This window comes from Lontra canadensis, unplaced genomic scaffold (assembly GCF_010015895.1).
Source record: "Lontra canadensis isolate GAN:19392208 unplaced genomic scaffold, GSC_riverotter_1.0 scaffold23, whole genome shotgun sequence".
Taxonomy (NCBI): Eukaryota; Metazoa; Chordata; class Mammalia; order Carnivora; family Mustelidae; genus Lontra; species Lontra canadensis.
In genome coordinates this window covers 20,430,021-20,448,616 of record NW_022631017.1, presented here as the reverse complement: position 1 = coordinate 20,448,616, position 18,596 = coordinate 20,430,021, and the positions used below count along the sequence as shown (strand labels likewise).

The following is an 18,596-nucleotide window of genomic DNA, read 5'->3' as shown; positions in this document are numbered from 1 at the left end:
TGCTCTTTAACTATCGGTTACTCTCTAAACCAAAAATTGTGGGTAGTTAATTTGACCGACAGTCAAGGTCTAGGAATGCAGGAGCAAGTCCAAGGTATAGATGAGCTTCAGATGTGGACAGGCTTCAAGGAGCTGGGGAGCTTTTCAGGTCGCCAGGTCCTAGCCTTTTTCCTCCTTACCATTATCAGTGTCATTACATACTAGCCTGGAATTCATTAAAAAAAAAAAAAAACAACAAACATTTCCTTTATCACCTCCCCCCTAAAAAACAGTGAATACAGCACAATTTTAGGAATCCTCAATAAGCTTTATTAGTAGCACTGTAAATCAATTACAATCAGAAACCAAATAAACAAACCCACTGAATGAATAAATTCTTAACCATGGTTAGTTAACTGATTATAACATATTCGGCAGGTAACTGTTTAAAAAGTCAACAAAATCAGTTCTCCTTGCAAATTAATTATCAAAAATATAACTGTTTTCAATTTCCATAATACTTGAAAGTACAAATATAAATTAAATAAGGTTCCAAAGACCACATACAACAAAATAATCTATAAAACAAAGCTAATTGTAAAAGAATTGTCCAATTTACTTTGTAGCTTTTATTTTGTTATATAAAATTATTTAAAAGAGTATATGTTATCTGTATCATACATGGACGTTCACATCCAGATGTCTTTCCTGTTAAATCCTTACTCTTCCCATTGTCAAAATCTTAATTTTCACTCTTGGCTAGATTTCTCTTCCTTGGCAATTCTTTTTGTAACGCCACTGAAATATTTCTCACGGAAGGAATTATGACCTTGGTATAGGAGAAAGTGATCGCTTAACAGATGTGAATACTCGTCCCGGTTCTGGTTGGTTAGAAAATATAGAAAACAAAGATGTTTGAGTTATTTCTTTGCTTAGCTGGAAACCAATGCAAAATTACTTTAAGCAAAATCTCCCCCCTCTGGGGCATGTTTGTTTTTCTTTATTATCTGAATTAGAAATACACCACCGCTCTCTATCTGTATCGAGCTTGCATATCCAAAAGTGTTTTCATCTGCTTCATCTCGTGTGATCCACACAACAATTCTCTGCACAGAGAGACCACATACTTTTTGCTGGAAAAACAGAGATCCAGAGAGGGCCAAAGAGAATCACCCCAGGCAACACAAGTCGAGACAACCACGAGCATCTTCAGATTCACAGTTTAGCACAAACTGAAATCAACTGTAACTATAAGAATCATCACACCAGGAAGCTTCTACTCCAAAGATATTTAACAATAATTTTGTATGATGTCACACAGAGGAATAAAACTATCTGGAGGTATATCCATATTTACTCCAGAAAATAAACTAGTCCTGGCAACTTTAACCACAGTAGATGAAGAGGCTAAACAAGTGATTACCATACTCTAAGTCATCAAGAGATGGGGAAGCACTGGGGCTCAGACTGATGTTTAGACACTGGAAATACAAACCTGGGTTAGAATGCTCTACTTCATCCTAGGAAACTGAGGGCTAATGAGCTTCTCGTCCGATTTCACTAAGCCATCTCAAACTGTGAAAAAATCTAATCGGAAATAAAATCTCAAAATCTCACTTCCTATGTACTTCTGTAAATTCAGATTCTACTGCATGTAAATTGATGTGATTTTGAGAACAAATGTAAAGACACAATTAGAAAATACAAAGCCTAATTTTTTATCTAGGTGTCAGTATCAAAATGGTAACTATAAATATATCTGGAATACAACAATCTTCAAAATATTTCTACATTTTTCCTTATTCCCATAGGAGATGATATCTTTATCTTTTTCCTCATATCTAACACTCAATAAAAGCCCACGTGTAGTAAAATTACATTGGCTGATTTGTTTTTTCAGAAATGATTTTGCCACAGATATTAAAAAAAAAAAACAAACAAAAAAATCACACAAAACCCTAAATTATTAAACCTGCCCAGATTTCCGGATTCATTACAAAAAAAAAAAAAAAAAAGGCCTTCCCTGTGGCACCATTCTGCCATTCCGTGTTGCAGCCTGCGTTCCATGTCACTTATCCATAGGATTCTACTTTCCTCTCCTAAGAATTTCGTTGGTTCATTTCTCTTGCTCTCTCTGCTATGAAGCCTTCATTCTCTTGTGAGTTTCCTTATTATCTTTTTCGTGGTCTCAGGAAGAATACAGGACAACCTGCATTGTCACCCCCACCACCTTGGACTGGAACCCCTTTCCCATACTCCTGCTGTGCATAGTAGCTCCCCATTTGATCAGTACCTCAACCAGCTCAGTACAGGAATTAGTGAAAAGAAAAATACTACCCTAGAGATTGTAAGAAGTAACACCATCCATTTCCTCTGCACAAGGAAAAAAAACTACCAGGCCTGAGGCACTTATGACCCAAAAGCAGGTATAGGGCTACTTTTGTACCAGGCATTGTTCCAAGCACTTTATATACCCTGACTCATTCAATCTTTACAATGACAGTGTAAGAACAGCCTATAGTTGTCTCCACTTTACAGATGAGGAAACTTGAGGCACAGAAAGGTTAACTAGCTTGCCCAGGGTCACACAGCTCTTGAGTTAAAAAGCCAAGGTGTAAATACATCTCCAGAGACTGAGCTCTTAAACTGCATGCTGTATTGCTTCTAACAATCACACCATTAAAAAAGTAAACCATGAGAATAAAGGTAAAGTATCAAATTTTTAAAATACCACTTAAATTTTATGACACGAAGTATAGTAGTTCCACTAATATACTTATATATACTTTATACACTAACTATAAACTCCTGCAAGCACATGAAAACATGCCAATGGTTACTAACTTCAGGCTATATAATTTCCAAAAGATAAAAGATAAATCTTATCAGATCAACCTGTAGGTATACGATTAAGGAATACCAAATGAAACGTGGCCTTTACTAGGTATTTATTATGGGCCAAAAACAATGCAAACGTTTTATATAAACCCATTAGCTCTCAGAGAGAAGTACACTACTACTAGCATCCCCCACAGATGAGGAAGTAAAGAGTACAGGCCCAAGAGAGCACAGCTGGTAAGTGGTAAGGATTTAAACATACGCCTACTTGACCCCTGATACCATACTCTTAACTGCAACATAATGAGGATTTCTCCAAAAGAGCTAACTTTTTCCTCAACTCAAGGAGTATCTCTGGGGATCCAGATTTAAACTAAGGCTTTGACAGCTGAGCTGCCTACCCACGAAGCAACAGAACTGGATCAGAAGTCTTACTAACTCACTGCTAGCAACTAAGAGGATTATTTCAGTGAAACAAGAGGATAATTTCAAAACAAAATTTTTATATGAAGAGAACATCTAGGGAGCCACAAGGATGCCTGAGGGATACCATAATCCTATGAGTGTCATCGATTTCAGAGGAAGATTCTAATCTGGTCCACATCTCAGGACTGTTTAAGGACAGCAGCAATACAGAACAATCCAGCATTTAACCTTGGCTTGCACGTTTCAACTTCCATCAAAAGTCTGACTCAAAAGAGTCAGCTGAAAGGATGGGATATGCCATCATCCGCTCCTCCAAGTATTCTAAATTCTATCCTTGTATCAAATAAGATCTCCAGAAAACGTGTCCACTTCCTGACCTATGTTAGCGTCATCCTGGCAGAAATGTCACTTGGTTACACTTCAGAGCTCCATCCAGATGCCGACATCTCTCGCAGCTTGACTTCTCCTCACAGCTCCGTGCATCATTCTCCACTTGGGCACTGAAATCAGAAGTCTGGGTCAAATGCCTCTTCCTTTTCCTCTCACATTGAGTCAGACCTCGAATCTTCCATTCTGCATCCTAAATGTCTCAAATCCACTTCTCCCGCCAACAATGTCGGTAATGAGTTTCAGCTTCATTGTATCTTCCGGAGCCTTTTCCCCCTAAACGGCCAGTTGCCATGCCTTCAGCGGCTCCCTCTCCAGTCTATTTTCCTTACTGAGACCAAACTCAACTTGTTCAAACACAAATCTAATATGTCAGTATTTCTGGCTAAAATCCAAATGGGTTCAAACTCTCCCCAATTCTGAGGCTTTCCCCTCACTGTCTGGGATGAGAGTCAACTGCACCATCAGTTTGCTGAATATCCTCTCCGTTTCCTCTGCCACACCGGAGGAATCAGGCAGTGAGGTCCTTCCCAGGTCTGCCTTCTGTCTTCTCACCTCCCTGTGACGCCTCCAAGCTACACACGATCACCTCTCTGCTGAAATGCATTGGAGACTACTTCAGGGTATGTTCTGGAGCTGCAGTGGTGAAGACGAGAAGCTAGATTCCAACATGCAGGCTTACACTAAGACATTTGAGGATGGGCTGGAGACTGACTGAGGCTCAGTTGCTAGTGGGTCTAGACCACCTACACTGCCAATTACACAGCTCGCCCGGGGAAGCAAAAGTACAAGACAAAAGCTGAAACACAATGGGAGATAGGCTTCCCCACAGACCAGAGATAGCTTAACAAAATAGCTTGTCTTTGACCTAAAGGACATAAACAGGACAAACTGGTGATAAAACGCAGAGAATATGGACAATCAGAGTAAGAGAACAGAAATGAACAGCAGGAGCCTGGAAAACCCAAAAGGAGTAATTACGACCTATGCTAATTAATGGTTATCAAGAAAACGTACTACCGGGGCACCTGGGTGGCTCAGCTGGTTAAGTGTCTGCCTTCCGCTCAGATCATGATCCTGGGATCCTGGGATCAAGCCCTGTGCCAGGCTCCCTGCTCAGTGGGGAGTCTGCTTCTCCCGCTCCCTCTGCCCTGCAACCCTGCTCAAGCTCTATTACTTCTTCAAATAAATAAAATCTTTCAACAAAAGAAAAAGAAAACATTTTACTATGTATGGCATATTTATCTGAGTAGTTTAGATCTCAAGACTTCCTCAGAATAGAGTAAAAGCAAAATAAGCACCTACCAGACCATATATTCAGTGGTACAGGGACCTAGAGGCAGAGAAATACATGCTCCTGGAAAAAGTTAGGAAAGGCTATAACCTTAGAGATGCAACCTCTGGGAGGAAAAAAAAATTCCTATTTTATCTCCCCGGGAGTACAGAATACAGTGTGAGGTATGTGTTTGGGTCCTATGCTGGAATGCCTTCTTCTGAAAGGCTGATCATGAAATAAGATATTCATAACAAAAACTCCTGAAAAACCCAAAAGTTCCAAATCTCTTGTGCAGTCAGAGATCTGGCAAGAGCTGCTCCATTACCTAATAGCATTAAGTCTTGCTTCAAGGTAAGCGAGACACCCCAAGAATGTCAGCTACCACTTTCATCTAAGTGGAAACAGCATAGTTCATAAAATGTTCCACATGAAACATTCGGTATTACCTATAGTCTATCACATATTATCACATACATGTCATACATTTAAATACCATACACCTGTGAACAATACACATTTAAAATATATCTTTTCCATATGAAATCTACTATTTGCAACTGTTCAGAATTTAGGTTACCTTGATGCTGAAGAAAATGGCAAACTTGATTTTTTTTTGTCTTTTTTCTTTGATTCTATCTTCAGTTTATCAGGGCTCACACTTGAGATGATGATATTCAACTCTACATATTTTTCATCACCTTTTCATGACTCCTCTCTATTCACATTCCCAGCCCATCTCAACCAAGAATATCTGCAGATTTTTTTTTTCAACCCCGTATCTTGAAGACCAAAGTGCTAACTAAAAGGAGAAGAGTATCCTCAAGCAACACAACCCTTGATGTCCCTCATACATCAAGCTCAAGCTTGCCCCAGTGTTTGACTACTGGTTTCCCTAACACTTCCAAATCTCTCTAACACTATCAGTCTTTGTATCATCTATGTATCCTAAGACCTGAGTTCTGCCAGTTATTAGTAAGCAAGAAAATACTTCATGGAAAATAAAAACACACAAAGACTTAGGAAATGCCCAGAGAGAAAACTATGGCAGTGAATGATTACAGACTATCCTTCCCAAATTTCATAACTACCAGTTAAATTTTGGAGCATGTTAGTAGTTAAGGAGTTACGATTAAAATATTAAAATTATCGATTACACTATTTCTTAGACACTTATCATCTAAAGAATTTTATTGCTGAGGTATAGTGGATACACAGTGTTATATTAGTTTCAGGTGAACAACATAGTGATTCAACAATTTTATACATTACTCAATGCTCACCACAGTGTTTATCACCATCAGTCACCACACATGACAATATTATTGACTATACTCCCTATACTGCACATGTCTTCATTTCCATCACCTATTTTATAGTTGGAAGTCTGTATCTCTTAATCCCCTTCACTTATTTTGCTCATCCCCCCATACCCACTTTCCCTCTGGTAACCACCAGTTTGTTCTCTGCATTTAAGAGTCAGTTTGGGGGCACTTAGGTGGCTCAGTCACTAAGCGTCTGCCTTTGGCTTGGGTCATGACCCAGGGTCCTGAGACTGAGCCCCACATTGGGCTTCTTGCTCAGCGGGGAGCCTACTTCTCCTTCTCCCACTCCCCCTGCTTATGTTCCCTCTCTCTTTGTCTCTCTGTCAAGTAAATAAATAAAAATCTTTAAAAAAAAAAAAAAAGAGTCCATGTGTTCATTTGCTTTTTAGATTCCACAGCTAAGTGAAATCATATAGTGTTTGCCTTTCTCTGTCGGATTTCACTTAGCATAATACCCTCTAGGTCCATCCATACTGTCATAAATGGCAAAATCTCATATTTTTATGGCTACATAGTATTTCATTGTACATATACACCAGATCTTCTTTATTCATTCATCAATTGATGAATTCCTGGGTTGCTTCTGTGCCTTGGCTATTGTAAATAATGCTGCAATGAACAGAGGGGTGTGTATATCTTTTTGAATTCATGTCTTTAATCTCTTTGGGTAAATACCCAGTAGTGGAATTACTGGATCATATGGATGTGAGGAAAATCACTGTTTTCCATAGTAGTTGCACCAATTGACATTACCACCATCAGTGAGTGAGGTTTCCTGTTTCTCCACATCCTTGCCAACATTTGCTATTTCTTGTCATTTTGATACTAGTCATTCTGACTGGTGTGAGGTGACATCTCATTATGATTTTGATTTGTAGTTCCCCGATGATGAGTGATATTGAGCATCTTTCCATATGTCTGTTGAACATCTGCATGTCTTTGGAAAAATGTCTATTCAGGTCCTCTGTCCATTTTTTAATCAGGTTGCTTTTTTTCTGGTGTTCAGCTTTATAAATTCTTTATCTATTTGAGATATCAACACCTTACCAAACATATTGTTTTTTTATAACACTTTCTGGAGGAAAATCTGTACTAGCCTCAGATGGCTATATAATGGAATTATATTGCTTTCAAACCTATCACTTAATCTTGCAAGATAAACAGCATAAATTTGACAAGAAATAACAAGTTCTGATTCAAGAAAGCAACTTATATTTACAACTATTTTACAAAAGTCAATTATTTTCTGCATCTTTTCCTAGAAGATCATTATGTAAATTTTGCAGATAAGGAAATGGAAACTGAACCCGTCTAAGTTGTGTGTCACAGATCACACAGTCAGTAGATAGCATTTGCAGAATTGTGGCCTATATCAGACTTTGAAACCCATGCTTTTTCCATCAAACTTCTTTTTTTAGTAGAAATTATATCAAAACAATAGTTAAAGAGTTAACTTCCCACATGATAGATTAGTGGGTCATTCAAAGTAGAATTTGACAGAGGACATTTCTCACGGTACAGCAACATTATGGTAGCATGTATTTCTGATCTAAGCTTTTAGACAAAACCCCTTTAACCACTGTCCCACCCAGCCAATTTCCTGTCCTATCAGTACTGCTAATTCTGAACATAAACCACTCGAGGAATTTTAACAGTTGCCAAAGAAACCTTACAATTGGTAGTGTACTTTTATGTGTATACTGCCCTCTGCTGGCTGAAGTAGATAAATCATTCTTTAGGGTATTTCCTGATGATCATTAAAGGACAGTTGACTGTACATCTCTGACCGTCAGTCCCTCCCTGTTTTTGAGTCCTGCCTGCTGTAAACATCTAGAGTCGCAGAGCACCAGCATGACCACGATGGCCATCTTTGGTAAGGAAACATTAGCATTTATTCACACCATTTTATTTTTTAAAGGATGATGTGGAAATACACAAATACAAATCCACCTTGGTGACTCTAAAGTATATCACTGTCCTCCATGTCCAACCTAGAACTGCAAATTATCCTCTAATCAAAGAAAGAAAAAGTACATAAACTGACCTTGTTCAAGTTAATCCTTATTCAAGTTAATTATTTTTACAAATCTACATAAAAGAGTAAGGAACAAAAAAGACATTAAAAGGAAAGTACTTCAGCCACTTATAATTTAATAATTTTTAATCTCAATGGGAATAAATTCTCAAGAAAAGAAACAATATTGTATGTTTTGCAGTAACATTTGAGGCGGATACTTTAAATGGAAATAATGATACCCTGAATTATACTGTGAGAATAGACACATGAAAGAGTGTTTCTCAATCTGCGCATCATAAATCACTCAGACTTTAAAGGAACTGAAGATTCTTCATTGAGAAATCCACTTAGGTAAAACTATCCTTCTGATTACTGCTTTCTCCCAGAAACCTGCCATTCTCTGCTATCATCTCCTCCTTAAACAGAGGGAAGGTGTTATGATTTTCCACAATATGGTTAATTTGACTACTTTTTTGGTTTGCTTCTCATTAGAAATGAGGCCTAGGTATTGAGGGACTCAAACGTTTTGTAACACTGATTTTTGAAGAGCGATGTCAGGGTAATGACAAAATTCTGTGTACTTTCAAACAGAAAACTTTGAGCGCTAACTATCTATTCCTACTCTTCCTTCAAATAGATTATTTAAATATTATTGAATTTGGCTGAAATATTATTGAATTAAAAAATATTTTAATTCCAGAGGACCTCAAATAATCCCTGAACAGTTACTAGTGATTCCGTTAGTATTTGTTGAACTGAGTAAAACTGTCAAGATCTGTGAATTCACAGGGCTTATATGCAAGTGGAAGACAGACATTTAAGAATATACACCCAAACATATACTTAGCATTACTAACTGTGACTAAACACTGGAAAGAAAGGGTTGCCATAAGAATATGAGACAGCTAGCTAGATGGTGTAAAGAATATGGACAAAAAAGACTTCCCTAAGAACTAGTATCTACCTGAGAACTAAAAAAGAAATTAAACTTATAGAAAGAGAGGGGAAAAAAACACTGTAGGGAATACAACAAGAGAGGAAACTCAACGTGAGAAGACTCCGAGACTAGAAAGAGAGAATACACTATGGGACCTGAAGACAGGCCAGTGTGGCTAAGACTCAGGCAACAAAAGCAAAGGTGACACACAATGAAATGGGAGAGACAGGCCAGAAATAGACCACTTCAAGCTGGCCTTGAAGCTTATGGGAAAGATTCTGCATTTCATTCTAAATTCCACAGAAAGTCCTTGATGACTTTTAAGCAGGGGAGTTTCAATACCTATTTATATTCTGGAGTCAGATGCACTACCAATGTGCCATGAGATCACAGAGCTTACCTATGTACATTCTTAAAGATACTCTGGCTACTGTGTAGGAAATACAATGGCAGGAGAAAGCAAAGAACCAGGGAAGGCAGCTGGGAGACTGCAAGAGCAGTAGCCTAGGAAAGCCCCCACATGCTTCAGGAGGAAGTGGGAAAGGAGAAAAACATATGCAAAAAAAAAGCTATCATCCACTCAATTATCTCAACCCAGATTTCTGGAAGTTATCTTAACACCTGTCACCCTCCGCCCAATTATCCAATCAGTCAAGTCCTATCGTGTCTACCTGCCCAAGAAACTCTACATTCTATTAACTCCTCTACAATCTCCAATTCTACCTTTTTTAGTTTATAGCTTCATCATCTTTGCATGACGTCAGGAGCCTCCACACTGGTACCGCAGGTATTTTTCCACAACTCAAACTTGCCTGCAGAAAACACCAACTTCTGCCACTCTTCTACCTAATAACCCTCATGGCTTGCCATCACCAAAAAGATAAACTTGAAGTTCTTTGGTACGTCAAGACCTTCAGGAGCAGGCATTCTTTGGAATTCAACTTTGCTTCCAACCAACCATTCCCCCCACCGTGAATACTTAGTATTTCAGTCATGCTAAAATGTCTAGGGATTACTGAATGTTCCACAATCCCTCTCATGCCTCTGTACCTTTGCTCAAAATACTGGCTTCCTCTCTTGGCTTAAGCACCATTTTCTCAAGTAGATGCTCTATGGTGTTCACATAGCACCTTGCACAGATCACTACAAAACCAAATACATGAGGCTGGAACGAGTCAAGTGACCATTTCTCTTACGTGCAAGGCTCTCTAAGGATAAGGACTATGACTTAACTCAGTTTAGCCTCACCACTTTACAGAAATGGTCCCATAAACACATGATGAGTGATGAAAAACAGGGCTTTCCCCTCAGGGAACATGTAATCAAGTCAGGGAAAGAAAACATACAAAAATATGAGAAGTACGTGAATGTAAAAATCATTAAAAGATACAGTTTTGTTTCTCTTTCTCACAGCACCTTTTATAAATTTTCATCTGTCCTCAAGACCTTCCATTAACATGTTTATTCACCCCCCGCAAAAACTTACAACCTCTTTTACAGAGAAAAAGGGAGTCCTCATGTATGAGTTTCCTCAACTTCCTTGCCCCTCACCCTATCCTCTACTACAGACTGAATCCCCTCAACCTCATCCTATACTATAAACAACTCTCTGCTTCACCTCTCACATCACCCCCATCCACACTCTGACTAATGCCAAGTTCTCCCTCACTGTGTCCTTTAACTGCCGAAAGAAGTTACTTTTATAGAATCCCCCAGACTTTGATGAAAATACCTGAGGATAATCATCAATGTATAAAATTACCATTTAAAAAAAAGACATATCCTCTAGAAAAGTGTCATTTTGGGAATTAAGCTGTAGAAGACCAGAGCCATTCATAAGAAATCCAAATGGTTTCTGTTATAATTATGGGTCAGGTTTAAGTTGTCCTTTTTTACTTACTGACAGTTCCTGATAGTGAGATAATGATTTCTTCTACCTCACTAGTATTAACCTTAAGTCATTTATATTCTCAGAGTGACAATAGTTTACATAAAACAGCAGTTTCATTGCAAACAACTGAGTACAAATGGCTTATGAAACTTATTCTACGATAAGTAAAAACCAATGATGCTGTCATCATAGTGAAAGCCACCAAACTAACAACACTCATCTAACTTTGTCAAGAAAGACTCACTCCTTATTCTAAAACGGATTAAAGCTATGATATACATTCTTACATAAGGTAAGAGGAAGAAGGCAAAGAGATGGAAGAGAAAAACAGTGAGTACATTCTCTTTCTTGTAATCAGTAGAGAGTGAAATGAAAGGTAAATGACAGTGCTGAATATAAGGGGCCTCAGTTCAGCGTCAGGGTAATGACCCATGTCCGGCTTTTGTTTAAAAATCCTGCTCCCTTTATCAAAGCTTCCCACTGTTCTACATCTGGTACTGGACAGTAGCTATAGAAACCACTTGTGCTAAAGTTATACAACTATAAACAGCACTAGGCCATTTGCAAACCAAGGACAAGTAGGTCAGAAGTCTGACATCTAATACTATTAAGAGAAACCTCTAGCATTATTCTTAGTGGGATCAAGATAAGAGTGGAAATCTTTATCCCTAAATTAGGTATTCATATATAATCTGTACTTTAAAAATTTCATTTTTCTGCAAGATATTAAGTTACCTATAGTCTATTAAAATAGTTTAATATATTAAAATTGTCATTAAGTTCTGAAAATGAGTAACATTTCATGATTCAACTTTGACATCAGGCACTCAGCACATAATTTCTTCCTAACTGTAAAAAGATCATCATGGATATTTATGCTATCATGGCAACAGAGAACTATAAGTACTTTCTACATGGTCTCCATGGAAAGATACATTAACTTTATAAAATTCAGAACTTAACCTCAAATATTAAAAGAATACAGAACTGACACACCAGATAAAAATGAAACAACTTCTTAGTTCCTATATCCAAATATTTAATTAAAACTAAGTACGTAGCAAAGGATGAGCACTAGACCAAAATATATACTAGCATGCACATACATGTTTTTTTGCTTTGAGATTACTCTCCTAGTTGACTTTTTTAAACTGTCACCATCCATTAAAAGAAAAATTAACAAAAATACACATGCATTTATATAAAGACCAAAACAAGCAAAATTAATTTGCTTACAGATCAATTCAATAACAATAACACTACAAAGGAAAGCAAGAAAGTGATTCCTATAACAATCAGATTAATGGTTACACCTGAAGGAAGAGGTGTTTATGATCAGAAATAGCCACCAAAAGGGGTGCTTCTGGGGTGCTATAATCCTAACCTTGGTGGTAGCTACAGAGATGTTCACTTTATAATTATTCATTAACCTGTACATTTGTTTTAGGCAAAAACAAACAAACAAACATAAAACAGTATGTTTAAAAATCTCATGGTTGTATTCCTGGTGGGCCATCGAGGCGGAAGAAGACCGATGTTCATGTTTGAATTTGAAAAACACTAGAAAGATAATTCTAAGTTAAACATATCACAAATAAAAATACAAAAAAAATTATTAAGTAGAAAATCTGTCATTCAAGAATTTTAAAAGAAGTTCCAGAGGATCATGGAGACTCCACATAAATAAATAAACTTCTTATTTCCCTAAACCATTCATACCTCGGGACTCCCAGATCAAACTTGTATTTTGCAACTGACCTCTAAGATTCTATAATAGGACACGAGTATATTAAAGACTGTTTTACTATCATAGCTTCAAAATATGATCATTATAGCTGGAGCATAATGACAGATGCTCTCTACCTTCAGAAAACTGCATTTTTCCTGCAAATAAAAGAGATATATACTAGAATCCGGGTATCTTAAATGATTACCTTCCTAGAGTAGGTAGGGGATGAACATTTGCTTTTTCTTGGTTCATCAGAAACAATAATTTAAAACCATCATGACAGTATAAACAAAATACCCAGTTTGTTTGGCAAAAATCATTTAGTTGAATATATATAAAAGAAAACGTCAAATTATGACCCTTTAAGATTCAAATTCAAGGAGAAGTACCAATTACATTACAGCTAAAGCAAGCCATTCAGAACAAGATAACATGAGACAAGTAGATGACGTGATCCTTTAAACTTCATTCAACATGATATGCAGCATCCCCAGGCTTCTATCTACTCTTAAAAGCCTTTTTCAAAGATCTCAAGCCAAAACATAATTTATAGATAACACAAATAGTTTCTTTCTGACTTACTATTAGAAATAATTTTTTAAAAGAGTCTTTCTTGGCCTTTCTCTCTCTCGTACATACATATTTGGATGGTAATGAATACTGTACTATGTTACAACCTCCATTAAAGTTCACATCTAATTATCATGTTCTTACTTAGTATCACCTGGTCTTATTTTTCTCACTGATAAATGAATCAGCGTCTCCTTCCCACCGGGCACACTAGGATTGAAATACTTTGCACTTAATCACTAATCTTTCATACCTCTAATCAAAAGGAAAATATTCACTGTCCTGGCATGAGATAGGCAAAAAACAAAATATTTCAGAATGAAAGGTCAGCCAGAGAGAACCACCTTTAATTCAGATAGCTGCCAAAACAAATGACTGTTAATTCTGAGAACAGATAAATCATAACGAAATAGACACAAGCATTATGTCAGCAAATCATCAGTTCATGACTAGCAGCACTACTGTCATTCTAACATGTAAACTACTTTTCACAAAGACTAATTTCTTCTACTTCAAGTCATCCATAAGTCATTTTCTTAAAAAAGAGACCTTAGTGTCTCTTCTCTCCCTTCCTCATTTAAAACATGTTAATGGTTCTTTCTCTCTCCAGAGCTTTAAAATCTTCTGGTCCATAAGTCAAATCCCTCAGTTTTGGACATTCTGATTAATGAAGCATTCATCAGCTTCATGTTAGTGGACTCTTCATTCAATCCAAAATTTTAAAAATTAACATTAATTCTCATTACCTGCCACTATGACTGCCCAATACTCCCTATTATTTAAATCATCTGAACTATACTGACTAGCTCACATAATATAACTGTAGTCTACATTAGTGTCCATATAATACCTAAAATTCAACTTACCTATACTTCAGTACTTCTCAAATCACAGCATATCAGGAAAACAAGCCACAAAACAAACAGGGCACATGATGGCCCATTTAGTGCAACGGCAACTTAAGATACTTTTTTTACACTTAAACATACTACAGAATAGACCTTAAAAGCTATATTAATGTAAGAAAGTATCAAAAATGGCTACTTTGGATACTCTTTTATCTGTCCAAGAATACTGCTGGAAAAGGCAGACAGAGTATTGTTTTAGGTGATTTTCACTGACAATGTAATATTCTGGTCCATCTGGACAACTCTGGAAATCGGCATTTTTTTTCCAACGAAATTTATATGAGGAAAATGTTTTATAGGAGTATGCACTGTGACCACAACTATATACAGCAGCATCAACTACATATATCAACAGGAAAAATGGATTCTGGTAAAACAAATCCCATTCTACCATGGCGCCATTAACAATGAGAAAAAATGATCTTTAAAAGACACTAGAAATTCGCCACTCAAGAATATTTGCCTTTTAACCTTGGCATATTCCAAAAGCAGAAACTTTTTTAATGATGCATTAAAGAAGGTCAAAGAATTTCAAGTACAAAGAAGAGTTCTGGTCTCAACTCAGCTACTTCTTAGTCTCTAAAATTAGCAAAATAACATCATCAGATGGGTCTGAAAGCTCTGTAAACATTAAGTAGCATTAAGCATTCCCTTCTCTTTCAGACTGTATCAAGGAATAATGGCTTCTCTTATCAGGTGTTTTCATTAATATGGGTAGCAAAAATTATGTTCAACAAGCAAGTCTAAATACTATGGTAATAATGAAAAGATGCAAAATTTTATAAAATGCCTACATTCTTTAGATAGTTTTCTCATTTATCACGTAAGTTTACATTCTAAAAGGGGAGAGGGAGAACACTTTATAACAATGTATCAAGTGGGCCAAAAGTAATACTGAAGTTAAACCTAGCAAGTGACAAACCCAAAATGTAGAAAGACAGTACACAAGAGTGTAAAAATCTACAATTAATAGTTTCCCACTGCCAAAGTCAACAACGCTGAACAAGGCTGAGAATAATTTGTTAGACGTGTAGCAGAACTGTTTGACAATTTTATGTCATCACTTAAATTATAAAGGACTAGGATCTTGCTGCAATTACATACAGTCCTTTCCATACAAACAGAAGGTAGAAATGGAACAATTAATTCAAAACCAAACATGATTAATTTAACATGACAGTATTTTCAGTAATAGTACACTGCATACTAGTTAAAACTCACTGATGAAATTTGATATTATAAAGTGAAGGTTGTTACAAAAACTTATTTGAGCACTAGGCTTTTTCCTTCTTTTTTAAATCAATTTGAAAGGACAAAAGTGAAATAATAAAAAACAAAAATTAACACTGCCTTTCTAGGTTTAAAAACATCTAAGGTGAGGGAGGAGTCAAGATGGCGGAGAAGTAGCAGACTGAGATGACATCAGTTCGCAGAAGTTCAGCTAGACAGTTATCAAACCATTATGAACACCAACAAACCCAACAGGAGATCGAAGAGAAGAACAGCAATTCTAAAAACAGAAAACTGACCACATTCTGAAAGGTAGGACCTGTGGAGAAGTGAATCCGAAGCAACAGGAAGACAGACCACAACAGGAGGGGCCAGCTCTTGGCAAGCAGCAGAGCAGTGGAGCACAAAATCAGACCTTTTAGAAGTCTGCTCCACTGAATGACATCACCCCAGAGGCTAAGTGGGGGTGGAGCCCTCGCAGGGACAGTATGGTCTCAGGTCGCGCAGGGTCACAGAAGGATCAGGGGTGTCTGAGTATAGCAGAGCTCGCAGGTATCAGAGCGGGAAAGCCAGATACAGAGATGGAGCCAAGGAGTGAGCTCTCACCTTGGGGTTACCTTAAACCGTGATCCGCAGCACAGTGAGACCACTACTCTTTGAGCAGGGACCCCACCAGTGGCAGATCCGGGGAGACCCACCTTCATCCGCTAGAAGAGCAGAGCGGAGGAATCTGCTGGGTTTGGAGACTCCAAACGGGGCTGTGCGCCACAGACAAAAATGCTCGGTTGGTCACAGGCCTGGTGAGCTCGAGCGCAGCTGGAGACCAGGGAGACGGGAGCGATTGAGCGCTTTTTCCAAGAGTGCACTGAGAAGTGGGGCCCCCAGCTCTCGGCTCCTCCAAGCGAGAGATTGGGAGGCCGCCATTTTCATTTCCATCCTCCAGAGCTCTCAGAAAGCGTTCAGGGAACAAAAGCTTCCGAGAGCGAACGAAGCAGATTACCTAGCCCGGCCCCTGGGTAGGGCGACGCAATTCTGCCTTGGGCAAAAACACCTGAGAATCACTGCAACAGGCCCCTCTCCCAGAAGATCAACAAGAACATCCAGCCAAGACCAAGCTCACTGATCAAGGAGAACAGCGGAATTACGGAGGAAAGGAAAGCAAAGCATGGAATTCATGGCTTTCTCCCCATGATTTTTTAGTCCTGCAAAGTTAAATTTTTAAAATTTTTTTATTCTAATTTTTTTAACTTTTCCTCTTTTAATGTTTTTTAACTAGTTTATCTTAATACCTTTCTAAAAAAAACTTTCTAAACCATCATTATTATAGTCATATTTTATCCTTCATTGTATCTAGCTTTATTTTTTGTACACATACAGGGTTTTTTCTTCTAGAAAATATTTGGGATAAAATTTCTTCTAATAGATCAAAATATACCCTAAATCTAGCAAAAGGCTTTGTTCTAGTCTCCAGCTTAAGTAAATTCTCTCCACTTTCTATTTCTAACTTATTCTATCAATTCCTTTTTTAGATTTTTTTAAAAATTTTCACCTTTACAGTCATATTCCATCCCTTGATCATGCTTACCCTTATTTTTATATATATATATGTTTTTCTTTCTTTAAAATTTTGGGAGGTATTTTCTTCTAAGAGACCAAAATACATCCAAAATCAAGTGGGTGGTTCTGTTCTATTCACCATACTAATATATAGACATATATATATATATATATATATATATATATATATATATATATATTTTTTTTTATACTTCTTTTACCCACTTTCTTCTCCCCCTGATTTGGGGTCTCTTCTGATTTGGTTGGCATACATTTTTCTGGGGTCTTTGCAGCCCTTTTAGTATTTTATTCTCTCGTTCATATATTCGTATCTGGATAAAATGACAAGACGGAAAAACTCACCACAAAAAAAAAGAACAAGAGGTAGTACCGAAGGCAAGGGATCTAATAATACGGATATTGGTAATATGTCAGATCTAGAGCTCAGAATGACGATTCTCAAGGTGCTAGCTGGGCTCGAAAAAGGCATGAAGAAACCCTGCCTGGAGAAATAAAAACCCTTCCTGGAGAAATAAAAAAACTAAAATCTAACCAAGCTGAAATAAAAAAAAGGTGTTAATGAGGTGCAATCAAAAACAGAGACTCTTACTGCTAGGATAAATGAGGCAGAAGAGAAAATTCATGATACAGAAGACCAACTGACAGGGATAAAGAAGCTGAGCAAAAGAGAGATAAACAACTACTGGACCACAAGGGGAGAATTCAAAAGATAAGTGATACCATAAGATGAAACAATATTAGAATAATTGGGATTCCAGAAGAATTAGAAAAAGAGAAGGGAGCAAAAGGTAAATTGGAACAAATTATAATAGAGAATTTACCCAATATGGCAAAGGGAACAAGCATCAAAATCCAGGAGGCACAGAGAACCCCCCTCAAAATCAATAAAAACAGGTCCACACCCCGTCACCTAATAGTAAAAGTTACAAGTCTTAGTGACAAAGAGAAAATCCCAAAAGCAGCTCGGGACAAGAAGTCTGTAACATACAATGGTAAAAATATTAGACTGGCAGCAGACTTATCCACAGAGCCCTGGCAGGCCAGAAAGAACTAGCATGATATATTCAGAGCACTAAACAAGAAAAACATGCAGCCAAGAATACTATATCCAGCTACGCTATCATTGAAAGTAGAAGGAGAAATAAAAAGCTTCCAGGACACCAAAGGCAAAAGAAATAAAAGCGAAAATGAATTTTTGGGACTTCATCAAGATCAAAAGCTTCTGCACAGCAAAGGAAACAGTCAACAAAACAAAGAGGCAACCCATGGACTGGAAGAAGATATTCGCAAATGACAGTACAGACAAAAGGCTGATATCCAGGATCTATAAAGAACTCCTCAAACTCAACACACAAAAAACAGATAATCATGTCAAAAAATGGGCAGAACACATGAACAGACATGTCTCCAATGAAAACATACAAATGGCTAACAGATACATGAAAAAATGTTCATCATCACTAGCCATCAGGGAGATTCAAATCAAAACCACATTGAGATACCACCTT

At 37.4% G+C, this 18,596-nt stretch overlaps 1 protein-coding gene across 6 annotated transcripts in view; it reads right to left on the bottom strand.

Moving 5' to 3' along the window:
- Nucleotides 1–286: 286 nt before the first annotated feature.
- TRMT11 (tRNA methyltransferase 11 homolog) overlaps nt 287–18,596 on the bottom strand; it is a 63,800-nt gene continuing 45,490 nt past the window's right edge. For 3 of the 6 annotated variants that reach the window (XM_032862474.1, XM_032862476.1, XM_032862473.1), the window contains one exon: nt 287–860. In XM_032862474.1, the coding sequence (XP_032718365.1) occupies nt 729–860 (132 nt within the window). In that variant the 3' untranslated portion in view covers nt 287–728. The other 3 variants (XR_004383247.1, XM_032862475.1, XM_032862472.1) reach the window with 3 other exon arrangements.